We start from the raw sequence: 23866 nt of genomic DNA on the forward strand, positions 1-23866 counted from the left end.
GTCTTTGCCCAGCTCCATAGAGGCAGAGTCTCATAGAGTCTTCACAGCAAACCTGAGTCCAGTGTTAAACAACCAGCTAATGCAGAGCAATACTGAGGCCCAGAGAAGCCACTCTGCTAATAAACGCGAAGCCAGACTGGAACAGTCCAACCTTTCCTGCCGCAGGCTTTGAACAACACCCCATCCACGGCTCTTTTCTCAACAGCTTTGCTGGCCTGGCTTGGTGCATGGTGTGTAGACTCGTGTCCTCGTTTCCCCAGAGGGGGTCCTCGGGCAGGGTGAAGGCAGGCTGCACTGAACTCCCTGGGAAGCACCCCGTGTGTCAGAGACAGGTGCACTGAGTATGGACCCTGAAAAGTTCATTTGGGGACCTCATCCCAGAGTCAGGAGATCTTCCCAGCAGTTCCAGACATGTCATTCTGTGTTCTCATGGGTAGCCATCACCTACACATCCCATGGAAGAGAGTGAACTAATTATAATCCTTCTTTCCAGGTTCTATTTCCTTTTCCTCTCCTCTCTGACAAGTTCGTGTCAGTGTGTATCATGACGAGGCTTCCATGTTCTCGTTTGCATTTGTTCACGTTCACAAGAACCCCCGTAATCACCTCATTCTTTCAACACATGGGATACTGACATCAAAATCTTTCCTTATCTGAGTCATCAGTCCTTCAAGCTTATGCCTGGAAAAAATTGCATCTCTACTGAGGCTTAGCTTAGCCACCGGGTCATCGGGCCTTCCAGAGGCGGTCCTCCTGGCTTCAGAGTAAACCTGGCTGAAAGAAGATAGGAAGACTCCATTCTAAGTCCAGGCAGAATGGCCAGGCAGATGGCTCTGGCCCTGGCAGCTGCCGTGTCCAGAACCTTCCATGAGCATGGGGTGGATTTACAGAGCTCAGGGCTGGGGCAACATCCTGTTCTAACATGGGCTGCAGTTGCCCCCCTGCCAACGCACTTCAGCACGCACACATCAGAGCTGCTCCTGGCCAGGTCAGCACCACGGGGCTGAGCAAAGAAATCACCTGGTGCACCAAGAATAGGAAAGAGTGGTGGGGAAAAACAGCCCCAACAGAAAGTCTTGATTTGTCAGGGTTTTTTTTCCCAGCTCTGGCTTCCTGATGACTCAGCTGCTCCTGCATGGGGAAGCTCCCTCTCAGCCAGCCCAGCCTGGGAAGCGAAGCCAGCGAGTTCCCACTAGCTATCAGCCAGAACAAAAATTACCAATAAAAGGACACACTTAAATGTCCCCTTGATAGAGACTATTGTTTCCTGGACTATTGAAGGAGTGAAAATATAAGAGCAAAGGTCGGTGGACACCAACAGTGGGAGTGGACAAGAAACTCTGTCATTTCTTATTTCCTCCCCTTCTGTGATGAGAATTTAAGACAAAGCCCCTCTGCCATTCCGAAGAAGAAGCTTTGTTGCTTATTTTGTCAAAATATCCCTCCGAAGCCCCCTCGGCGCCCCCCTCATGCTTCCCCGACTGGCTCTTACCAGCGGGCTGATTTGCACAGGGCCTGCCTCTCCGCTTCACCCCCTTCCAGGCTCACTCTCATTCTCTTGCTCTAATTAGCAACTGCTTTTTTTTTATTTTTGTATGCACGTTCAAAGACAGAGAGCGAGGGGAGTGAAAGGGAGAAAGCAAAGGTCTGTGTGAAAGGAGAGAGCAGATGGCTTCTCCCTCGCCCCCTCTGTGTCCCTGGGCCCCCGTGTTGGCAAACAGCGCACAATGTCTGTCTACAGAGCTCTTTGTGGCCTAGAAGGAGGGGCGGGCACACAGCTACAGGCAGGAAAGGAGTCTGTGGGGAAAGGCCTGAAAGGGCCCTGCCCCTGGAGGAAGCTAGGGGAGGGAGAGGATGGAGGCCCTCAACCCACTGGATGTCCAGGGGCAGCCACCTCTGTCTCCTCCTCCTCCTGGGTCCTTAGGAAGTGGGTGGATGGCTGTCTAGTTGGCTTGTGTACTGACGTGCTGCCTTCTCTGGGTACCAAAGCCATTGCCCCCCGGGCTGCAGAAAGTCCTGGAGGGAAGGAGGGATCTACTGCTCACTTTGGTGCTGTCAAGCCCAAATAATTGAGTTTCCATTAGAGGAAATTCTTAGGTGAGTGGGCAGAGGCACCCACAAAGGGAGAGCGGCATCATCAACCCCAAAGACTGAATTAGTCACCCTGACTGGGAAAGTTAAATTCAACAATCAACAGCTTTGGTGGCTGGTTTTTAACCGGTAGCTGGATTGAAAGATTTAAAAGATGTTAGGGGAGAAAAGAGAGCTTGAAAGAATTCTCCAATGGGGAAAATAATCAATAATGGGGTTGAAGAAGCTGAAAAAAGAAGAATATGCCCCAGAAAAGGAAAAAAAAAAATGAGTACAGAGAAGCAGAGCATTCTACGAAGGCATTTAAAAAAAAAAAGTTATTGTTCTTTTTAATGAATGATCTCATTATCAACACGTGTGATTATATATTAATAATTTTGATGACAAAAATCACTCTTACAATATTTGCAATTGATTTCAATGATAAACATTGATTTCCTGCATTATACTAAATGAAAGAACTCATTTTTATTGCAATTTGCATCTAAACAGTTTCCTAGGGAAAAAATAAAAACGGTGAAAGGAAATAACTATCCATTCATTAAACTTCTACCAATGAAATGTGTTTCTCTTTTTTTTCCTTTTTGAATCAAGTCCAGAGAGAAGACAGACAAGAGAATAGAATAAATGGAGGAAAAGAAAACAGGGAGACCAACTTGGCTAAAGACGCAGAAGGGAAGACAAACAGAACCAGTAGGGAAAGAAAAGCCCCGCGTCACCAGGACCTCCACATTCGGATCAATGCAGGCATGTGTGTGGCGGACCCAAAAACCAAACAGAAACCTTCAAGTCGCCTAATTCCCAGAACAGGCAAATTTTTGCCAAGTTCATGATTTGGCAGAGTTCTTGCATATTCCATACGATTTCAATGAGAAGCTCTATCCATTTTGTGCAAAGAGCAGATTGTCATTTTCCACTTGAAATACACACGTAGCACTGACCTTATGTCCTCTGTCAAACTGAGGCGTTCTCACCAACTTTTAGTGAAAGGGTTTCACGACGTATGGGCTTGCGGCCATTCTGTTGATTTTGTTCTGTGTGTGTGTGCACAGCGTGTCACTCTATTGGACAACAGACAGACAAGGCCTCCGCCATCCCTGGTTACTTCCTCCATCTGGTTCTGCCATCATCACCTCTACAAGCGCATGCCTTGTCAGCAACCCCCGCGTGGCTCCTGCCTGGTTTCTTCAGAGCTTACGCTACTCGGTGCTGCTGGGAGGTTTTCTTACACATCCTAACGGAAAGCCTTTCTCCCTCCTAGGCTCTCACCCTGTTTCCACAAATTTTGTTTTCAATGCATTTTGTTTTGTTCTCATTTAACAGATGGCACGGAGCGGGCATTTGGGATGCAGAGACACAGCAAGCATGACCATGCCCATGAGGAGCTTGGGGAGAAGGAGGCTGAGATTGAAGGCGGGCACAAGATGGAGGTGGACAGGTTTGGCCTCAAGCACGATCCCTCCATGGACCTCCTGGGTCATCCCTAGCCAATGGGAAATGCCCATCAAACTGATGACTTTTCCTTAGGTCCCTTAGTGAAGGATTATATCTCAGTCCAAATGGGATATTGAAGCCCTAAACCCCACCACAACCACAAGTCTGCCCCTAAGGAATCTCACTCTTCCCCAGTTTGGGGAGTGTATGTAAGGGGGAGTAGAGAACAGCAGTTATCAGCCGGCCCCAGAGTCCTTACACTGTGTGACTTTGGCAAAGTTACTGAGCTTCTTTGTGTCTCAGTATCTTCAACTGAAAAATGAGGTTGAAAATCATATGTACTTCACAGGGCTATTGTTAAGGATTTACGAGATAATGCAGGAAAAGAATTAGGCAGAGCATCTGGTACATAGTGAGTGCTCTGCAGATGATAGCCACACTAGATTAGTGCTTCAGTGCAAGCCGGAAGCCAACCCAGAAGGGTTTGCTCCATACTCAAATAGCCCTCACCATGATGCAACAATGAACCACGGGACTGTCCTGCTTCCTTAGGCCATGCGCTCAGCCTTCTTTTCAAACATCAGTCATTTGCATATCATCTTTATTGGGCTTTGCCATATCCACGTGCCAGGTTCTTAACGTATTATTTTATTTATTTTTTTCTTTAAGCTGACTCATTTCTTTAACCTGAATATATTTATTTTTAACAGAAAAGTAGCAAGCAAGGAGGCAGGATAAGAAAAAGGAAGAAGTAAGGAGGGGAGGGGAAGAGGGGAGAGGGGGACTGAAATAAGGAAAGGAGGAAGGAATTCTGTAGCCTCAGAGAGAAAGAAAACCTGCAGAGCTGGAAGACAAAAGCCACAAAAAGAAGGAGGAAGTGAACAGCTGCCCAGGGCTAAGACCAGGCCCTCCTAAGCAGAAACAGAGCTGCCTGGTCAGGGCCAGGACAGAGGCTGCTGGGAGGCTCTTCTGAGGGTGGATTGATGCAGAAGAAATAAAGAGGAGGCTGGGGTAGGTGAGGGTTGAGCACTAGTGATTTAGGAAGGGGTGGTTAAGGCAGAGCCACCAAGGTGTGCTGAAGCCCGAGTCTCCAGAGGCAAGCTGGGAGAATCAAAGGAAAGGATGTGGGGTCAGGGGGTCTGGGCCAAAGGTTGAGAGCTGAGAGATATGTGGGGCACAGCAGGGCTGCACAGGGTGTACAGGGAGCCCAGAACCAGCTCTAGGCAGGAGAGGAAGGATGGGAAAGTGAGGTGTGATTTCCATCAAATCAGGCTGACTGGCTTTCCTGGGACTGGACCAGGAGAAGGGGCTGGCCCTTGAGCACCAACATCTGCCCTGTACCATCTGCAGACTAGTCACCTGCCACCAAGTGAGAAATGCCAAAATGGATGAGTGACATGTGCCAAAACGGCCTGATTTTATAGGTGGGTAAAGAGCAGATAAAAGGCAGGATGCCCTCCAGGAGGGAATGAGACAGAGAAAAGTGAAGGGTAGACCATACCATGGAGGGAGCAAACTCCAAATGGTCTGTAACAAGCAAACTCACCTGATTTAATGATGTGTTATAACGGAAACACTTGTCAAGCCCTGAACAATTCCTGAACAGGGCAAATCATGGAAGTTTGCTATGTTCAATGTCCCTCATAACAAGACTGAAACCAGAGTGAGAGGCCAGTTTTCATCCATCAGATTGGCAAAGATAAAAATGATTGACATTTTACTCTCTTAGCAAAAGTGTGCGGAATAGGAACTCTCTTACACGATTGGAAGTAGCAAAATCAGTAGAAAACACCGTTTTTTGGAAGACTCTTTGGGAATATCTATCAAAATTAAAAACTTTTATACTCTGATTCAGCAATTTTTCTTCTAAGAATTTTCTGCATCCTTAGCTCTTAGAAAAGTACTTGGCACATAGAAAGGCCTCAATAAATATTCATTGAATAAATTAATTAATGAATTTGACTCACAGATACGCTCCCACACAAGTTCAAAGATAGATGCGAGGATGTTTGTTGAAACATTGTTTACAAATAACTAACAAAAAAAAAGTAAGCAACCTCTATGTATATAAATGAAGGACCAATAAAAGGCACACTTGTTCAATAAAACACTACAGAATCATTTTTTAAAATGAGGCAAATTTCTATGTAATAGAGCCAAGCTACTGTTAACTTTCATTGTTAAATAAGAAAGGGGTGTAGGGGGGGTGGAAGCCCTGGTAATATGTCCCTATACAGGTGGGGAAAAAGTAGATCTATATTCTGGGTGTGCAAATGCACAGGCCTTTTTTTGCAAGAGAGTATCAGAAACAGTAACAGCGAGGGACCCTAGTGCGGACCAGAGTGGGAGGGAAACCCTTTTCATATGTACTACCCATTCCATTTTTTTTTTTTGAGAGAGAGAGACAGAGAGACAGAGTGACAGAGAGACTATGAACAGGGAAAAACAGAGGGAGAGGGACAATCTTAAGCAGACTCCCTGCTGAGTGGGAAGCCCCACACGGGGCTGGATCCCAGAATCCTGAGATCATGACCTGAGCTGAAATCAAGAGTCAGATGCTTAACCCCAAAACATTTTAAAAATAATCACTACAAGGGGTAACTTGGTGGAAGAGAGATTTGCATAAAAGTCCCATTCCAAGGACTGGATCAGTGGGCCCCTGATTCAGTATTAGGAAGAAGGATTTTGATGAACCAGGCTGCCTCAGGAAGTCCGAATGTCTCTGTACTGGAGGTGTGGGAAAGCAGGCCAGGGGACCACAGTGGGAATTCATAGTGTTATCTGGTGGGCTGGACTCAACTCCTCTTAGAGGTCTCACCTAGCTGGGAGGGGCTATCCTCTACTGGGTCCCATCAGGGCAACAGAGCCACTTGTGGCTCCCCTGTCCTCTGGGTATTGTGAGCACTTTCTGAGAACTAAGAATGGAGCAAATTCTTAGAAGTATAATCGCTCAATCTGAGTATAGAAGCATAAAAGACCTGGCATCAGTAGCTGCCCAGTTAGTACTTAAAGAAAGAATGAGCACACGTACCACTCAAGCCACACGAACTCATGAGTGGAATCCAACTTGACTGAGGAATGGAAGGCCAGAACTGCCCACGCCTGCAAGGATGTTACCAGAACAGGTCCCCAAAGGTCATATTCAAAGACCAAGTAAGTCCAGCTAGGACAGCTAGGACAGCTAGGAATGTGCACCACTAGGGGTTGGTGGGCTATTCCAGACAGGGGCCAAGGAGAAGCCAGAAACTAAAGGCCCGTTTCTTTGTCCAGATCTTCCCTTGAACTGGGCCCTACCCTCAATGAAAACCTGTTAGGGCTGGGTTTGGCCCATCCTGGCCCTGAATTTTTGTCCTGTGATTCTCAGAAGCGCCTCCTTCCCCTCACCAACTTCTCCAGGGCCTGATGTGGCTGAACTGATTTCCTCCTGACTCCCTGGCCATGAGCACAGGCATGTGCACGTGCACACACACACACACACACACACACACACAAGATGATGAGTCCAGCATACGTGCAGCTGCATGGACTCATTCTGTAGTAGGCTGGGAGGGCACACAGGAAGGTGGGATGCTTCCCATCATAAGGGATATAGCTCCTGGGGACCAGAGCTAACCTAGGCATGTTCCTCTGTATGAAGTCACATCTTTCTAGGGTTTGCCTGCTTTGCCTTCACTTGCTGGCCCTTCAAGAGGCTCAGCTGCCCTATCAAGTATCTGATACCCAAGCCTTAGTGCAGCCAGCAAGGAGAATGTAGATAGGACCTCTACAGGCAGAGATCCCTCCCCTAGGAAAAGGCAAGAGTGCCTCTCTCTCATTGTCCCTGTCAGAGCCTTCTTGGCAAACTAAAGCTTGCTCCTGGTGGTTTGCCTGTGCCTGGGATGCATCCCTTCTCTGCCGGCACCTGCTCTAGACTGACTCTTCTCAGTCTTCTTCATGCCCATGCCATCAGGGAGAAATAAGACTCAAGAGCCTTAGGGCCCTGTCAATACAGCCTGTCAATGGCCAAAAGCAGTAGAAAAAGAATTCAGACCATCAGAGCTCCCTGGGGCCCAGCACTGAAGGCCCCCACTCCAAGTGGGCTCAGATTCAGTTTGATCTTCAGCTTCATGCTTCAAAGTCAAATGTAGTAATTCTTCACTTTGTGTGGAGTTTGTGTGGATATTGGTGCTCAGGCAGGGACTGCCCAGCTCCAGAGAGATGAGGACAGGGAGCAAAGTGGCTAAGTCTGATCACTGACCTGCCTAAGCTGGGACTCAGCCCTGGGGACCCATGCTGGTCCTTGGTGCCCATTAGAGAGCCACGACCAGGCCTCCAGCCCACAGTCTCACCACCTTCCTTCTGCCCTCTTCTGTAAGCACAAAGCCTCAACCTCATCCTTCCCAGAGAGCTTGGGGTTGCCCCCCTACACTGAGAAGCTGCACACCCTTTGGATGGCCTCACAAGCAGATCTACATGTCAGGGCATCTGGAGAGACACTACTGCACCCAGAGAGGTTAAAATGAAGATGGCGATAGTCAATGTGGAGCTCTGTTCTATACAGTGCAGAAAAGTACGGTTAGAGAACATGGTGCCAGGGATCCCCAACACCCCCCCCAAAAAAAAACAAGGGACAACACAGACACAAGGGAGGGCATCTATGAGAGAAGAGCTGAGAGAAGTCTGACAGTCCTGAAGATACATGCTATGTGTTGAAGGATGGTTAATTTCAACAAAATCCAGTCTCAGACGCAGAGCAGATGGCGGCCTCCCCAGACCATGGGTTCTGATCCCGGCTCTGTTGTTAACCCAGCCAGGGCTCTCTAGACTGGTACCCAGAAACGCTGCCTGGCCACCCGCTGTCTATGGAGAAAGTGGTGGTCAGCATAGATGGTCTCTAAGCATTTCACATGCCCACCCAGCCTGGGTGGTTTCAGACTCTAGTTCTTCACAGGCCAATGATGGTGGAGTAAGTGGTGGCACCAACTAGACTGCTAGCCCAGGGACATTTCCTCTACCCACACCACCTGAGCGTGATGACATGGTGTCCCTGTTGGCATCTTTGATAGCACACATTTATTAAGTCGTGGACTCCCACCCAGGGCAGCTCTCAGGCACAGAACACTGCCAAATCGATCTCCGCCACTCTAGCACTGACCTGGGAAAATCACAATTATTTGGTCAACACTAGAGGAATCTGCCCCTGTCTTTCAAAGGCAGAGGAGCAGTAGACAGAGCACAGGGGACTTGGAGCCCAAAGCTCCTCCCCTCAACCCCCCTTGCCATCCCCTACTGCCACCAGAGTCCAGGACCGAGTGCTTGTGTCCCATGTGCTGGAGTCGGTGAGGCAGTGGGGCATCCTTCCAGCTCTGTTTGCTGTTGCTCATGCCGGTGTCACAGCCCATTACATCCAGCCAATTACACTGGATTCCTCTCTGGAGGGCGCTGGGCAGGGCCACCGTAGGGAGTAGAGGAAGCCCGAGAGACTTCTAAATGAAGTAGCCTGTTGGGAAATCCTATTATGAAGCTCATCTTACAAGGCTGTGGTGTTAATGACCCTGGCCTCCCCGAGCCCTGAGCGGAGCTGATCTCCCTGGGGCTTGAGAGGAGGCTTCCTCTCACTCTCAGCCAACAGCTGATGGGCTGGAGTGAGTAGACGGGGTGCCCCAGTGCCCTGGAAGCAGCTGCCAGCTCGGTGCATGCACACACGTGTGCACACACACAAACACACACACACCCTCTTTCAGCACCCAGGTTGAGGATGAAGTGGTGACCCAAAGCCAGGATCAGCAACCCCGGGGGAGATAGAAACAGGCCCCAGCAACTTTTTTCCAAGGGAAGTTAAATTAGACACATTTTTCTCCACCTTCAAATCCTGCAGATTTTTCGTCTCAACTCCCCCAGGCTTATAAATTGGCTCATCTCTGCCGCTCAAGTTGACAAAGGCGCCGAAACTGTTGAAAGGTTCAAAATGTCCCTTGGGTTTCCAGGCATGAAGGAATTTACATGTAGGTGGAAAATTACTAAGGAAAAAAGTCCCTATTTGGATAGAGGGGAGTTGCAGGAACAGCGGGGAAGGTGAGGAGGCCTCTGGGGTGCAGGCAGGGAAGTGGCTGGCCTGAGGAGTGCAGGGAGGGCTGCATGAGACAGTGCTGGGGAGGTTTCAGGCCCTACATCAGAGCTTTGACACACACGGGGGTGGAGGGGGTGGGGGAGGACACGGATGAACCAAGAACTGCTCTGTCTTCTCTAGAAGTTGTCAAGGTCCTGCCAACATCCAGGAGTTGGAAAGGTCTTAGCTGACCTGAGAGTCCCCTGGGAAAAGCCATGTGGATTCCTAGTTCTGGGACAGGGATCTTTAGCCCTAGTCCGAAATGGCAGGCCCTGAGCAGGGCATAGGAATCCTGTGGGTTCGACCGAGCCCTTGAAGACAGCAGTGGCACCTCTAATGTTTGCTCTCTGGATGGTCCTGAGTGACACAGCCACGGGGAAGGCTGTTCCTCTGTTCCTTTCTGTAACCCCAGGTAGGCCTCCCTCAGCTCTCTGCCCTCTCTCCTCTGCAGTTTTCCAGCAGCTCAGGGTGTCAGGGCCCTCTATGGCCTTTCAGCCTCTCCTCCAGATGCAGTGATGTTCTGAGCCTGTCCTTCCTGCTGGCCTGCTGGCCTCCTGCTCAGTCTGCTCCCCTCTCCAGCCCACTCCTGTAGTCCCTCTTTGCAGACACCTTCTATGTCCCCCTTAGGTGCACTCTTTCTACAAACCCCACAAGCCCAAGAAGGCTCCAGTGACCTCCCCTAAGCCCCTCCTTCTATATTCCAACAACACCAATGGTTCTGGTCTAGAGCTTATATCAGGGGTTCTTGGCCTGGGCCCCACTTGACTTACCCAGTACATCTCAGAAGGGGCCACCTGGGGACATCATTTTATCAAACATTTCCTGTGGGTTCTCTTGCTCCTTGGGGTCAAGAATCACTGCTTTAGGTAACCATCATCTCTCTCAGGCTTGGGGAGTCTTCCCAGACCTGCTCACAAAGCCCACCTGCCTATACCCCCTGCCTCAGGGCAGCTGAATGAGCCACACCCTTCAAATTTGTGTTAACTGACCCCCTGACAGTGGGTCACCTATATGTGTTGACCACTGGCTGCTGCTGGGCAGTCATGGAGCTGAGACTGCACAGGTGCGGGCAGGTGAGGGATGAATATCCAGGTCCCCTGCTGACCTGTGCCTCTGAGTGGGGGGGTACCACATGTCACCTTCACTCCAGAATCTTATTCCCTTAGAAGCCAGAGTCACACGGTGTGTTTTAAGGCTTAAGGGCAGTGACACGGCATCACACATGGCTTTCAGAGCATTCTCACATCCATTACTCACTTGATTTTCACCCACCGTGAGAAGCAGGCAGAGAAGACAGGGCTATCGTGGTGAAGGACTTACCTATGAACCACCAGAAGCTCACAGCAGAGCCAGCACTAAAACCAGCTCCTGTCCCTAGGTTAGGCCTCTTCCACCTGGAGGCACCCCCTCCACCCTTTCATCTCCCTGCACGCCCCGCGAGTAACAGCACCAACAATGAAGGCCTGGGACCCATGGGTCAGTGTGTGCCCTCTACAGTGGTAAGCCCAGGCTGGCCTAACCTTCCACAGGAGCAGGAATAAGGGAGAATGACAGCGAAGGCCATGTACAGCACTGTCATTCCCTGAGTTCTGAGTGGCTGGAGAGGCAGGCTAATGAGGCAGCTCCTGCTGGAAGCTCCAGGGACTATGCCTGGGAGGGAAAGCCAAGCCTTCAAGGAGCTCTCAGGGGCAGAGACAGAATCAAGCCCCATGGGTGCATTGCTCCAGCTAGGATCTGGCTGCCCGCGTCTGTCCCAGCACCTGAGACCCATCCCTGGGCACCTAAATGGGATACTGTAGCCCGGAGGCTTCTGACAGATACCTAAGAGGCCTGCCCGTGCCAGGTTCCCTCTAACAATTGTCAGTCTCAGCTCAGCCAACCTCCCCAATGCTGACTTCAGCTGGAACAGTATTTCAGGATCCACAGCACAGAATGAGCTTGCTGAGCACCAGCTCTCAGTGTCCCCGGCCCCAAGGATGGACAGACTGCAGGAATCCACACAGGAAATCGATTTAGCCATCAACTTGAGTAGGGGAGGTATGGGGTGGGTCAAGGCAAAGCCATGATTGCTCATTAATCCACTACACGATGAGCATAAGGCTTGAAGTCGGGGCAGATGGGCCATTTTCCTAGTAATTAACAATTTCATAGATGGGGTCAGAGTCACTGGTGGGGTTAGCAGGCTACCATGATTCTCCCTGACTGGTCCAACCTGTGTGAGCAGCAAGGATGAGTTTGGAAGAGGCCTTGGGTCACAGAGCCCTCTAGAAAATGAAACTGTCACTTGCAGCACAATCTAATGCTTAAGATCTACCTCCCCCCCACACACAGACACACACAGCTTTCTCTGCTTGCCCCCTTCTCGTCACCACCCTCGTCAGAACAGGAGCAGCTCTAGGCCAGGACCACTCTTCACTGGCTGGGATGCCTAATTGGTCTCCAGGTGTCTCTGCAAAACCGAGCGACTGGTCACCGTGACTTTGACCGGAGAGGGTTTAGCAGATGCAAAGTGAAAGTCAGAATAACGTTCCTATCCATGTCAAAAATCTGTCTTGCCAAAGTATAATATAATGGATATTCTATTGATTTGATACAAGCAAAGGCTCAGATTCAAATATCCAGAAAAGAACATTTATCAGATCAGTATAACTGTGTGAAGCCCAGAGCTACCCAGGCTTTGCCCAGCCAGGCTCCAGGGCATTAATCCTCAGAGCTGTGCTAGGGAAGATTAGCTTGCCTTCCTTCTCCAGTCCTACCAAGACAGCTGATGGAGGCTCACCCACAGTTCACTGGCATCCCCCATTCTCCACACTTCTGGCCTCATGAAAACTGGCTCTATGAGGCAGGCCACCCCAGAACTGCTGTGTAGGGCTATACGGTGCCCACCGAACAGCACAGCATGAGTAGCCAAAATGGGTGTGGTACCCTCGCTCGGAGACACTCCACGGACACCAATCACAAAATCTTCCACAGGTACTGCCCATCTCCATTCAAAGGGCGCAGGGTCCTCCCAAGATCACCATCAATGGCCAAGACCTCTTCACCTCCCTGGGGCAGGCTGGGAAGGGAGCTCTGGCTCAGCCATCAAAGCCCGACTGCCAGCAGAGCCAACAGCTAAGATTTGGAGGATGCGTCTTAAAGTTCTTGAGACAGAAAAACAAAGGTATTTCTCTGCCCTTCTAGGGGCACTAAGCTCAGCCAGGCTGCTGGGCTGCAAGATCCATTTTGTCACCAGAGCTTGCCACTCCCCATCTCCGAAATGCCACCAAAGTATGGCTGCCTGTGCCTCTTAAATGGCAAAGTGACTGTGCCTGGCCTCCACATTTCCTCCAGCCTCCGATGCACTGGCAATAAGCAATGTCTGAAATCAAGCGCCAGGCTCATAATAACTCTAGATTAGGAATGTCCACCAAGAGTCAGAAGGGGGTTGGAGCTGGGTAGGGAAAGTGGAAAGAAACCACTTGAATTGACACATTTGTCTCTATAGGCCCTCCCACAACAACCACAGGGGGTGACTGACAAGCAGCAAGGACAGCAGAACCCCCCCCTCAAACCAAAAGAGAAAAGTTCCAATTAGCCCAAAGAAATGAGAGCTTGTTCCCAGAGTTGCAATTAAATCAGAACCAGTCAATGCTTGCTCTGGTTCCTGCCATTCTGCTCGGGAAATAATGAGAAAAACAAGAGGGCCCCAGCCAGCAAGTGCAGCATGGCAGCCCTCCGAAGCTGCAGAAATCACCGGTGCTACTGCAAGCCTGCCTGGAAGCTGCTGTACCTGCACCTTTTTTAAGAAGTCAGCCTAGTGCCTGGGTCCCCACTCAGACCCTGACAAGTGCCCAAGAGGGCGCCTCCTGCCCACCCCCAACCAAGGGGACAGAGAGGAGTGCGGTGGGGCCAGGCAAGGCTGGTTTTAAAACTGTCTGCCTTGATTCATCACTCACTCTGGCACTCTCTCCCCTCTGTTTCCACACCATCCATCACAGGTCCCATCACCAAGAAATCCAATAAAGACACAAAGGCCGGGCTCTCTGCTCTCAGCAGTCCTCAGAGAGGCTGCAGGAGTGCCCCAGCCCAAGCAATTAGCTGAGTCCAAAGGACTGCTGAGCTGACGGGCATTGGCAATCCTGTGCCTGGTGTGTGGCTGCAGGCATCTGGGGAGCTGAGTGAGTGGGGGGGGAGACAGGCAAGGGCAGTCTGGTGCTCAGGTGGGGAGGCGGGTGACAATGGGGAGGAATGCTGACAGGGAGCCCACAGCAGAGCAGAAGGAGCAAATACAGCCTCAACTTGTCCCCCAGTGGTCCAAAGCAACCTAAAAGATGAGTTAGGGGCATGGTGGTCATTTCTGAGGTTTATGTGAATCTGAAACTTTGACTGTCATGGGCAAAATGTAGTAAGAGAACAGTCTTCTCTTCCCCAGCTCTTAATGTCTGCTACACGTGTTCAAGCTCCCACGAACTTACTGGAGAAATGAGCTGTATAGGCTCTTGAGACCCTCTTAGTTACCCTCAGAGAAGAATTTCAAGCCAGTTCAGCTCATTCATTACCAGGTTTTAGACATATGCTCTCCTGGACTGAGCAGAGCCAGTATGAGCACACAGTTCCCTGACACTCCCAAACTACAAAGGCCGCACCATTCTGTATCGTTCAAGCAAAAGTAACACAATAGTTGGTACCACTTCCCCCCATCTCTAACAGCTCACCTTCTTCCAGGACACATGAAAGCTAGCCCCCATTCCTGCCCCAGGACCTGGCATTGAGTCCCTGGGGTAAGACAGCTGAGCGTAGGACTTTGAGGTAATGAGCTACACAGGTGCGGGGCCAAGTTGGGTAGTCAGGGAACCGAAATGAAATGACTTAAAATATTTTCCAAATTCAGCCACTTCTTAACTACCCTTGAGTGAACTGTCTATGGCAACCCACATTCTCCGCCTCAGAACATGGGTCCTAACATGATGCAGGGGTGTGTGTGTCTGTGGTAGGGGAGGGCAGGGGAAGAGGGAGAGAGCACACATGTGCATGTGCGAGGGAATATGAAGGTCCGTGGCCCAAAACTAAATATAAGTAAGTGGTTATTAAGTTATTATCTACCATTTGGAGTTCTCCCTATCTCTTCTCCCACCATGAATACCAACATTCTGGTTGGACACAGTTGAAAACTCATCATGCCTAGCACTGGGAATGTAGGTTTCTCAGAGCTTTAGAACAAGCCATTAGGCTCTTCTGTTCCTTTATGACCCAGGGCTGGAGGTGGGGAAAATTGGCAGATTGGGCCCCACCCCAGGTGTGCAGGAAGCAGAGGCCTTAAGAGGCCCCAGGACTTACCCTTGCAGGCCACACTGTTCTCAGGCTCATAGCCAGGCTTGCAGGTGCAGCGCCCAATGGGCACCATCCACTCTCCATCCCCGTTGCAGTAGAGTTTGATGGGCACGTCTACTTCCTCTGCGTTGGGGATACATGTCCCCCGGGCAATCACCAGAGATGTACTCTCGGCCCCAGTCATGGTCTCTGGAAACACGGCAAAATTTTGCACAATGCTGGGACACTTCTTGAAGAAGACACGAACAGAAAGGAGAGACATACAGGCTCCGTAATCCTGGAAAGCGAGGTAAAAACCATTCCGGGTGAGAGGCCCAAAGCTTCTGACTTCTGTGTTGACCTTCATCAACCTTCCCCCGAAGTCCACCTGGGAGAAGCTCTCATCTGCAGCAATGGTGTCTACTTTGAGGTAGGGGGCCTCAGACCAGAAGGCTGACTTCTTGGTGGCAATAACTGAGTCAGTCTCATAGTAGTACAGGTTGAAGGTCTCCTTACAGGAGCCAGGGACGTTGGGGAGGCTGCTGCAATCCCTCACAGTGAAGCGCATCTCTGCGTAGATGCGATGGGCCCCCCGCCGGTGGATGAAGGTGGTGAGTAGCCAGTTGTTCTGGTTGGGCTCAAAGACGTTGCACACTTGGTAGGTGCGGATGGTGTTCAGGTTTTCATCATAGCCACTGACTTCCTCCCACTGTCCCAAGCCGGTCACGGATGAACACATGCAAAAACACAAAAGAGAGGGTGAGAAGACAACGAGAGGCAGCAGAGAAGCCTGGTGCTGGAGGGGGCCTTACGAGCTCACCAGTCTAGCTGCCTGGCTTAATGAATGAGCACACCTAACCTTAACTTGCTTTTTTTTTTTTTTCCTTGTAAAGGTTTTATTTATTTGAGAGAAAGAGAGCATGAGCAGAGGGAGAGGAGAGGCAGAGGGAGAGGGAGTAGACGACTCCCCACTAAGAAGGGAGCCCAACATGGAACTGGATCCCAGGATTTTGAGATCACAACCTCAAGCCAAAGGCAGACACTTAACCAACTAAGCCACCCAGCCACCACTCTAACCTGCTTTTAAAGACCTCCTAATAAGCAGATTTCAAAGATTTCTCTGCTGGCCATCCTGACATATAATAGACTTCACTCTAGGAAGCCCTTCTGCACCTAACAGACAGCGGCTCCTGCTGTGACTCTGGCTCATTACATCCACAGGGTCAACCTGCAGCTTCCTGCCCAGCAGGGACTTGATACGTAAGGGCCACAGTCTCTCCTCTCCACAGCCACTCTGTGGATGAGGGGTCTGACTACAGGTCATTCCTCATCTTGGAAAGCTTCAGTTCTGAACCTAATTCTTTTATGGTGGTGAAGCACCTTTGGAGTTGTGAAAAGCATATGAATACGAGGCTTTTAAGAATTTCTCAACAAGCATAGATTCTCATAAACTTTTGTTTAATAACATTGATCCCTTTGAAAGACCTAGACCAGAAAACTGGTGGGAGACAAGAGTCCTATGAAAAAGGCCAAACCCACACTCAAACCTAAAAAGCCAGGATCCAAGAAATGAGGAGGCAGGAGTGGTCTGGCTGCAGCGACCGATCAAGGGAGAGCTGACTAGCTTAGCAGGCAGGGTGGCCTTCCTCCGCGGCATGTGCTGTGACCCCAGGTCTCCCCCAACCAGCCTCTCTCCACCTGAGTCTGAAAGGGATGGAGTTGCTGAGGCCAACACGAGAGGCCTTGGCCCCAACTCTCAAGTGTTCTGCAGGACCTGGAGCTCCAACCTCAGGTCCATAATAACGTTTACTTTGCTAGCAAAAAAAAAAAAAAAAAGGAGTAGGGGCTGCTACGTGAGATCCTTAAGGAACAAAGCAAACTTCATTGTGTGCAAACTGCAAACTGCAAGTAGGGACAGGATGGAAGAAGATGCTGGAGGGTGTCACACAGGGAGGAAGGAGAGCTTCTTAGCAGGGGAGAGACAGCACACTTCACATTGGAAAAGAAAACTCATTTTTAGCAGCCCTGTAGGTGGGAAGGAGAAGAGAAACACTGTATTTATTAAGTGCCATCTCTTGATCGTCCCTATAACATTGAAAACTAGATACTGTCACCCCAATTTACAGATGAAAAGATATGCAATTTGCCCCTGGTCACATGGCCATAAGAGGAGACAGGATAGAAAGGAGAGAGGAAGAAGTGTTTTGAATGGCCCAAGAAATGCACCTACTAACTTATTTCAGTAACAGGTAAAAAGGGGCAGGAGGTTCATAAAGTCACAGCTTCCTTAACCAAGCCACTCTTTGGCAGGAGCCAAAGAAGAGTCACCAGGTCATTCTTCCTTCCTTGGGCTGGAAGAGGAAGCAGCTCTCCATACTGGGGAGCTCTCAGGATGCTGACCTCAAGAACTGGGGGTAGTTCCAGGAAGTTTCAATGTGTTCCTTAAATTGTGTTCTGCTTGCCAGAAACAAGTAAGTGACAGATGAAGTTAAGCTTCTTAAATAGTGAAAAGAAAAAATAAATTAAGATCCTTGATCTTAATATTTAGCAGTGGCACTAAAAAAAAAAAAAAAGTAGAAAATAGTACCACTCATTTCTTTAACTACTGTGCTGCTAATGGCTTATTGTTCACAGTGTGGAGCTGAAGCGTACAAACTAGAATTCTTCATTTAGAAAGTTGAAGTCCATCTTGTGTGTAGGGAAAATATACACAGTTGCTTCTTACACAGAATTAAGCCCCCTGTAAGAGGGGGAGAGCCAGGCTATCCTTCGAGCATGCGCCAAAGCATCTGAAGACCAGGCATGGCAATGGAGGAAAAATGGGCACAGGGAGAGCTGGTCCTGCCCGCCCAGGCCTGTGGAGTAACCTCACAGTCACTCCTGCAGCCCAGGCCCCACCTCCCAAGCAGCAGACTAGCAATCCATCCAAGGCCCTTCCCCCCAGCCCCTTCCAGCACCTCTGGGTGAGGTCCCTTCCCCAGTATGGAGTCCTGGGTAAGCTCCTTCCAGATCCTTCCACACTGCCAAACCTCACCTGGAGTTTGCTTGATTTCTTATTGATTCTGTAGATGCCAAGGAAACAACTTTTACTCCTTCTTAAAGATTGAGTTATGTTCTATTTAAGTGTGTTGGTTAAAGTTATGTTCTGCTTGCCTGGGTTTTTGGAACCAGAAGCAAATATACTGGGGAGAATTTGCTGACAGTTGTTTTAGTTCAGATTTTCAGAACTCTCTCCCTTCCATGGCCATTCTGAGATACCATTTTCCCAGTTGACCCTAAGTGACTTCTGAGGGAAGGACAGGTTTTTTTGTTTTTTTGTTTTGTTTTGTTTTGTTTGTTTGTTTGTTTTTTCCTGCTGTTCTGCAAGTGTTTAAACAGGATACTACAGGGAGGAAGACTTCAGCTGGGCTGTGTGAGGTCTCTACACAAACTCAAGGCACCTTTGTCAATGCACAGGTGAAGCCTGTAGCCCCATTTAGGACAGGGACCTGTCCCAGCCAGAGTCCCTGACCCACTCAAGACCACTGCAGCTTTACTGCATGGGAGCAGGACGGGAAGCCCACCTTTCAGGGTTCATCTTAGCACCGAGACTGGCACCACCAGCAGGTCTTAAGTAGACAGAATGAGGCATTTCTACTCTTACAGAGCTGGGATATTGAGAACATTTATCTTAGAACATGACACTGATTGGTATCATAAGACCCAACAGAAGCAATCGTTTCAAACATTAACCTCTCTGGGCCTCAGTTTTCTCATCTGTAAAATGAGGAATCATACTGGGTGACCCGAGTTATAAAATCCTACACAGATTTAAATGATGCCATGACAGCTCCTAAGGGAGTGATCAAAGCAAATTAGGAGGAATACAGCTGTCTATTCAAAGGGAAAGGGGAGAGGGAAATTGAGAGAAAGGAGAGATGCTTAGGGAGAGATCATAACTCCCTGATGTTTGGGGAAAGGCCATGACAATGCCTCGCATTCATTTCTTTCTCCCTTTCATTCCCCTGCCAGTAGGTACGACGGGGATTGGAAAACATGATCAGAGTGGGCGAGAGGAGGTATGAACGCCTTCCAGGCAAGTGGCAGTTAGGGCTGGGAACCTTGAAGACAGAGAATCTTCTGGCAAACGGAGATGAGGGTGGCTTGGCATTCCTAGCAGGGAGGGATAAATGCTGTTATTTGTTTGTGATATTTGGAATCAGCCTCACTGCTTTAGAGTTATACCTCGTTCATTCATCAATGGAAAAAATATTTACTGAATGCCAACTTTATGCCAGGCGTTCTATTAGCCACTGGGGATACAACAATATGAAGCTTATAATCTAGTGAGAGAAACAGAAATTAGACAAATGCTTATTAAAATAACAAAATAATGACACTCGTGCTAACTGCTGTGAGGGGAAATTACAGGGTGTCAGGAAGGGGGGATGTACCTGATACACAGAAGAGCGTCACCGAAGGCTCTCCAAACTGAGAGAGAAGGGACAGATAGAAGTTAGTCAGGAGGAATGTGTGTCTGCAGGGTGCCCAGAGGGACAGAGAAAGAGTGTGTGTGTGTTGGGGTTGGGGGGGGGGGTTGTGGGAGTAAAATATGGCCTGGTGCCGTGGAGTCATGTCTCCCTTGTGACAGAAGAGTCTTAAAAACTGCAGGTGCAGGAATAAGACTGAGGAAAGGATGAGTCTGGCCTAGAACTCTGAATCTCATCCTGAGGGGAACTGGTAGTCACTGATGAGTTTTAGTGAGGAAAATACAGGTGATCAGAGCTGAGGTTTCAGAAGATTTCTCTGATGTAGAAACTGGGTTGGAAGGCCACCTCAATGCATGGGTGGGACAACTGGAGGTGGGTAGAGTGGTTCTGGCAACACATGGCTATAGGTTGCACTAGACCTGTGGCTACTAAAAAGATACCCTGAGATAGCATCCCTAGGTTCTCATGAGCCAAGTGTTGGGCAGGGGCCAGAGAGACACTTGACCAGACCACGGGCCACGCATCCCCTTAACACTCTTCACGCATTGGCTCTATCTCTCCAACCAGACTTTGAGCCACACTGTGTCCCTGGGCACACTGCCTCCCAGCTCCCCATAAAAGAGGAGCCTACCAGTACTGGATATCCTACCCCACTGACATGTAATATCCAGATTCTTTCAGCCAAGGCCTGTGCCGGCCCCAGTCCCTGGAACGCACTCTCACAGCCTGTCCCAAAGCTCATTTCCTAAAGGTCTCTGTTCACTGGCAGCTTCTCAGCCTCTCCTTCCAGACATCTGACATACTGCCTCCTGTGTTCCTTTATATAATTGTCTTTTCCCATTAAAACGACAACAAAGCACCATAATTTGCTTATCGGCTTGGCAAAAAATTAGAAAGACAAAATACAAAGTCTTGGTAAGGATCTGGAGCAAAGGGCACTCGCAAGCCTACTGGTGACAGTACGACTGATGAAATATTTTAGAAGTCATATCAGAAATTTTTTTCAACATTTAAAATGTTGGCCACAGCTCAGATCAATAGGGGAAAGGTACATCATTTTAAGAAATCATCGCAATAACCAAGTAACCATCTGGGAAAAAACAACTTTGCATCCATGCCTCATTCCTTACTTCCAGGAGAAATTCTTAGTGAATCAGAGCTTTAAACATTAAAAATGAAACCACAAACATACTAAAAGAAATCATGGACAATTTATGTATAGTAATTACAACATGAAACTCAGAAGCCACAAATGAACCGACTGATCTATTCAACTCTACACGATTTTTGTTAAGGGCATAGCAAAACTGGCCAGAAATAAAATCAAAAGGAGAAAAAAAAATGGAAACATGCTGGGAAGAAACTATTTGTAATTTATCATGGATAAAGTGTTAATTTCCCCTAATATATAAAGATAATCTATATATCATTAATGAAATACAAAAACAACCAAAGGATACTAACAAACTGCTCACTACAAAAGAGATAGATACAACTCATAAACTTATGAAAAGATACTGAACATCATTTAATATCATCAAAGTGATAATTAACCACATTGTGATACATTTGTTGGGGGGGGGGACAGAAGTTTGATAGCACTCTGTGTTGGAGAAGATGTGGAAAATATGCGCTCTGATACGTAGCTAGATGAAGGGCAAATTGATACAGCCTCTATAAAAATTTTGGTTTTATTTACCAAAACTATAACTGCATATACCCTTTGACCCAGCCATTCGCTTGTAGGATCAAGCCTCAGATATTCTTTTATATATATAAAGATAGGTATGAACAGTTGTGACCTGCAGCCACCACCACTTCCAGAGTTTTATATCTGCTCACAACACCTGGAGGTGGCTGGACCTCAGAGGATCATGGGCTTATGGACAAGATAGAAGCCTTCTCCAATTTGCTCTGAGTGGAACCTCTGGGAGTTTTGCACAAGCATGGTTGAAAAAAACCTTAATTGCGGCAGAAATTCTCACCAATCTGTGGGATAGGGAGTACTCAGAGTCTGAAATAATTTGACTGAAAAAAAAAAAATAAGGTCCAGGACCTTTCTTATGCATCTTTATTTGTGGACTAAAATTCATAATCCTGCATTACAATCTGACTTGAGTCCTCCCTTCTTGGAGCTCTCATCCGCACTCCAATACAGAACCTAAGACCCATGTTAATGTCCATCAACTAGTAAACACATAAATAAAATGTGATGTGGCCAGACAATGGAATACCATTCTGAAATAAAAAAGAATGAATTGCTGGTACATGTGACATGGACAAACCTCTAAAACATTATGCTAACTGAAAGAAACTTGACTTAAGAGACCATATATTGCATGATGCCTCATACATGGACTGTCCAGAAAAGGCAAATCTGTAGATAGAAAAGTCTTAGTATTTCCCTGACATTGGAGATGGGAATGGGGAGTAATTTCAAATGGGCAGAAGAATCTTTTTTGGAGGTGATAGAAATGTTCTAAAATGGGATAATGTATGGTGATAACTATAGAATTCTGTAAACTTACTAAAAATTATCGAACTATACAATTCAAGTGAATAAATTTATGACATGTAACTAATACCTCAATCTAGCTTTTAAAAAATGTCTTTGGGGTACCTGAGTGGCTCATTCGGTTGTCTGACTCTTCGTTTCAGCTCAGGTCATGAACTCAGCATATGAGATCAAACCCTCAGTGGGGTTCTGTGCTCAGTGGGGAGTCTGCTGGAGATTCTCTCTCTCCCTCTCCTCCTGCCTCTCCCCCTGCTCATGCTTTCTATCCCACTCTAAAAAGAATAAATAAATCTTTTTAAAAAATTCTTTGGGCAGCCCGGGTCACTCAGCAGTTTAGCACCGCTTTCAGCCCAGCGTGATCCTGGAGACCCAGGATCAAGTCCCACGTTGGGCTCCCTGCATGGAGCCTGCTACTTTCTCTGCCTGTGTCTCTGCCTCTCTCTCTCCTTGTGTCTCTCATGAATAAATAAATTAAATCTTTAAAAAATAAATTAAAATTAAAAAATAAAGCATTCTTTGTTATCTGATCCAGCCTACTCCTCGACACCCAACAATGTTGGCTTGGTCTCTATTACCCACAAAAGGCATGCCCATTGCAAGTTCAGGCCCTTGCTTGTCCTGTCCACTGAGCCAGGGATGCCCTTCTCATGCCTTTATCCCTATATCCCAAGTGATCAGCATTTGCTTGACCAAGTTCATTTGTGAATGAATAAGTGATGCCTGAATTGAGGCAAAGATGGCATCTAGAGAGGGGACAGGTGACCAAGGAAGTGGAATCCCTATCATTGATTCTGAGAGCCTGAGTAGAATCATTAGGGTGGTCCAAAGATGGGATCAGAATCTTGGGTCCAGGAGCCCACTCAAGGACCACTTGATTTTGCAGCCTGGAGCCAGGCAGGTGTCAGGCCAAAAGCATCCTCCATGTGCAACACACCCACTTTGTCACCATAATTTGCCATTTCTTCCAGAACAATGTTCCTTTTATTTGGCTTCTCTCTTGCATTCCCATGACCAGGTGCTGGGGCTGGCATTACTTAATGCCTGGACTTATGCCCTGATTTGCTGTTTGTCAGAAAGTAATGACAACAGACCAGGCAAGAGATGGCAAGGATTCAAACCAGGGATACATCCTCTCACATCTGCACATGGAGACAGTGGCCATCCCTGCCTCCTGATGTTGTTGCTGTTCTGACTGGCCCTTAACTCCTTTCTTCTACCCTCATCCCATTCCTCCAAGACACAGAACCAGAGGATAACCAACCTGGCTGGAATCCACTGTAGATCATGTTGATGGAAACCTTTCATTGACACATGGGCACACTGAGGCCCAGAGACATTCAATAGTTGGTCTGAAGTCGGGCAGCTGAGGAGTGCGAGAGCCAAGCTCTCCGTGTAGCTCCCTCCTGTGAGGGGGCTCAGGTATTCTGTTCTCCACGACGCCTTCCTAACTTATATTCAGCTACTGTTTTCCCGAATGCTTAAAAGCATGATTGAGCTTATTCCACACAATTTAGCATTTCATAATACATCGTTTTGAACGATTTGTTAATTGCTTCGTGTAGGACTTTGGATTCCGCTACCAGGCTGTGAGCTCCTTGAGGACAGGGAATTATGTTTTGACTAATTTATTAGTTGATTTCGACAAGCACAGTAATTCTATGCATTTAGCTTTGCAGCACTGCTACTACACCGCTGCATTTTTATTCAGTAATATCTGGGACCAGTGAGATCCACTGGTTTCTCAGGAATCCCTTCTCCTCTAACTTTTTACCCTAGAAGATGTCCACACATAAGTTTGCAACCTCCTGAAGATCTATCACCAACTTCCACCTCTCCCCAGTGCCCCTAGACTCTTTCCCTAGCTGCCTGCTGGACGCCTCCTGATGAAGACTTGGTGCTCCCCCACGCTCTCTGCAGTCCTCCTGTGCACGGATGGCACCTCCACCAGCCAGTCTCTGTGCCAGGGATCCAGGAAGC

General features: G+C 48.3%; 1 protein-coding gene across 5 annotated transcripts in view; it reads right to left on the reverse strand.

Moving 5' to 3' along the window:
- EPHB1 (EPH receptor B1) overlaps window positions 1-23866 on the reverse strand; it is a 474340-nt gene that overhangs the window by 251616 nt on the left and 198858 nt on the right. For all 5 annotated transcript variants that reach the window (XM_077865055.1, XM_077865054.1, XM_077865053.1 and 2 more), the window contains one exon: window positions 14933-15614. In XM_077865055.1, the coding sequence (XP_077721181.1) occupies window positions 14933-15614 (682 nt within the window). The remainder of the gene's footprint in view (window positions 1-14932; window positions 15615-23866) is intronic.

The sequence above is a fragment of the Canis aureus genome, chromosome 22, assembly GCF_053574225.1.
Source record: "Canis aureus isolate CA01 chromosome 22, VMU_Caureus_v.1.0, whole genome shotgun sequence".
NCBI classification, from domain to species: Eukaryota; Metazoa; Chordata; class Mammalia; order Carnivora; family Canidae; genus Canis; species Canis aureus.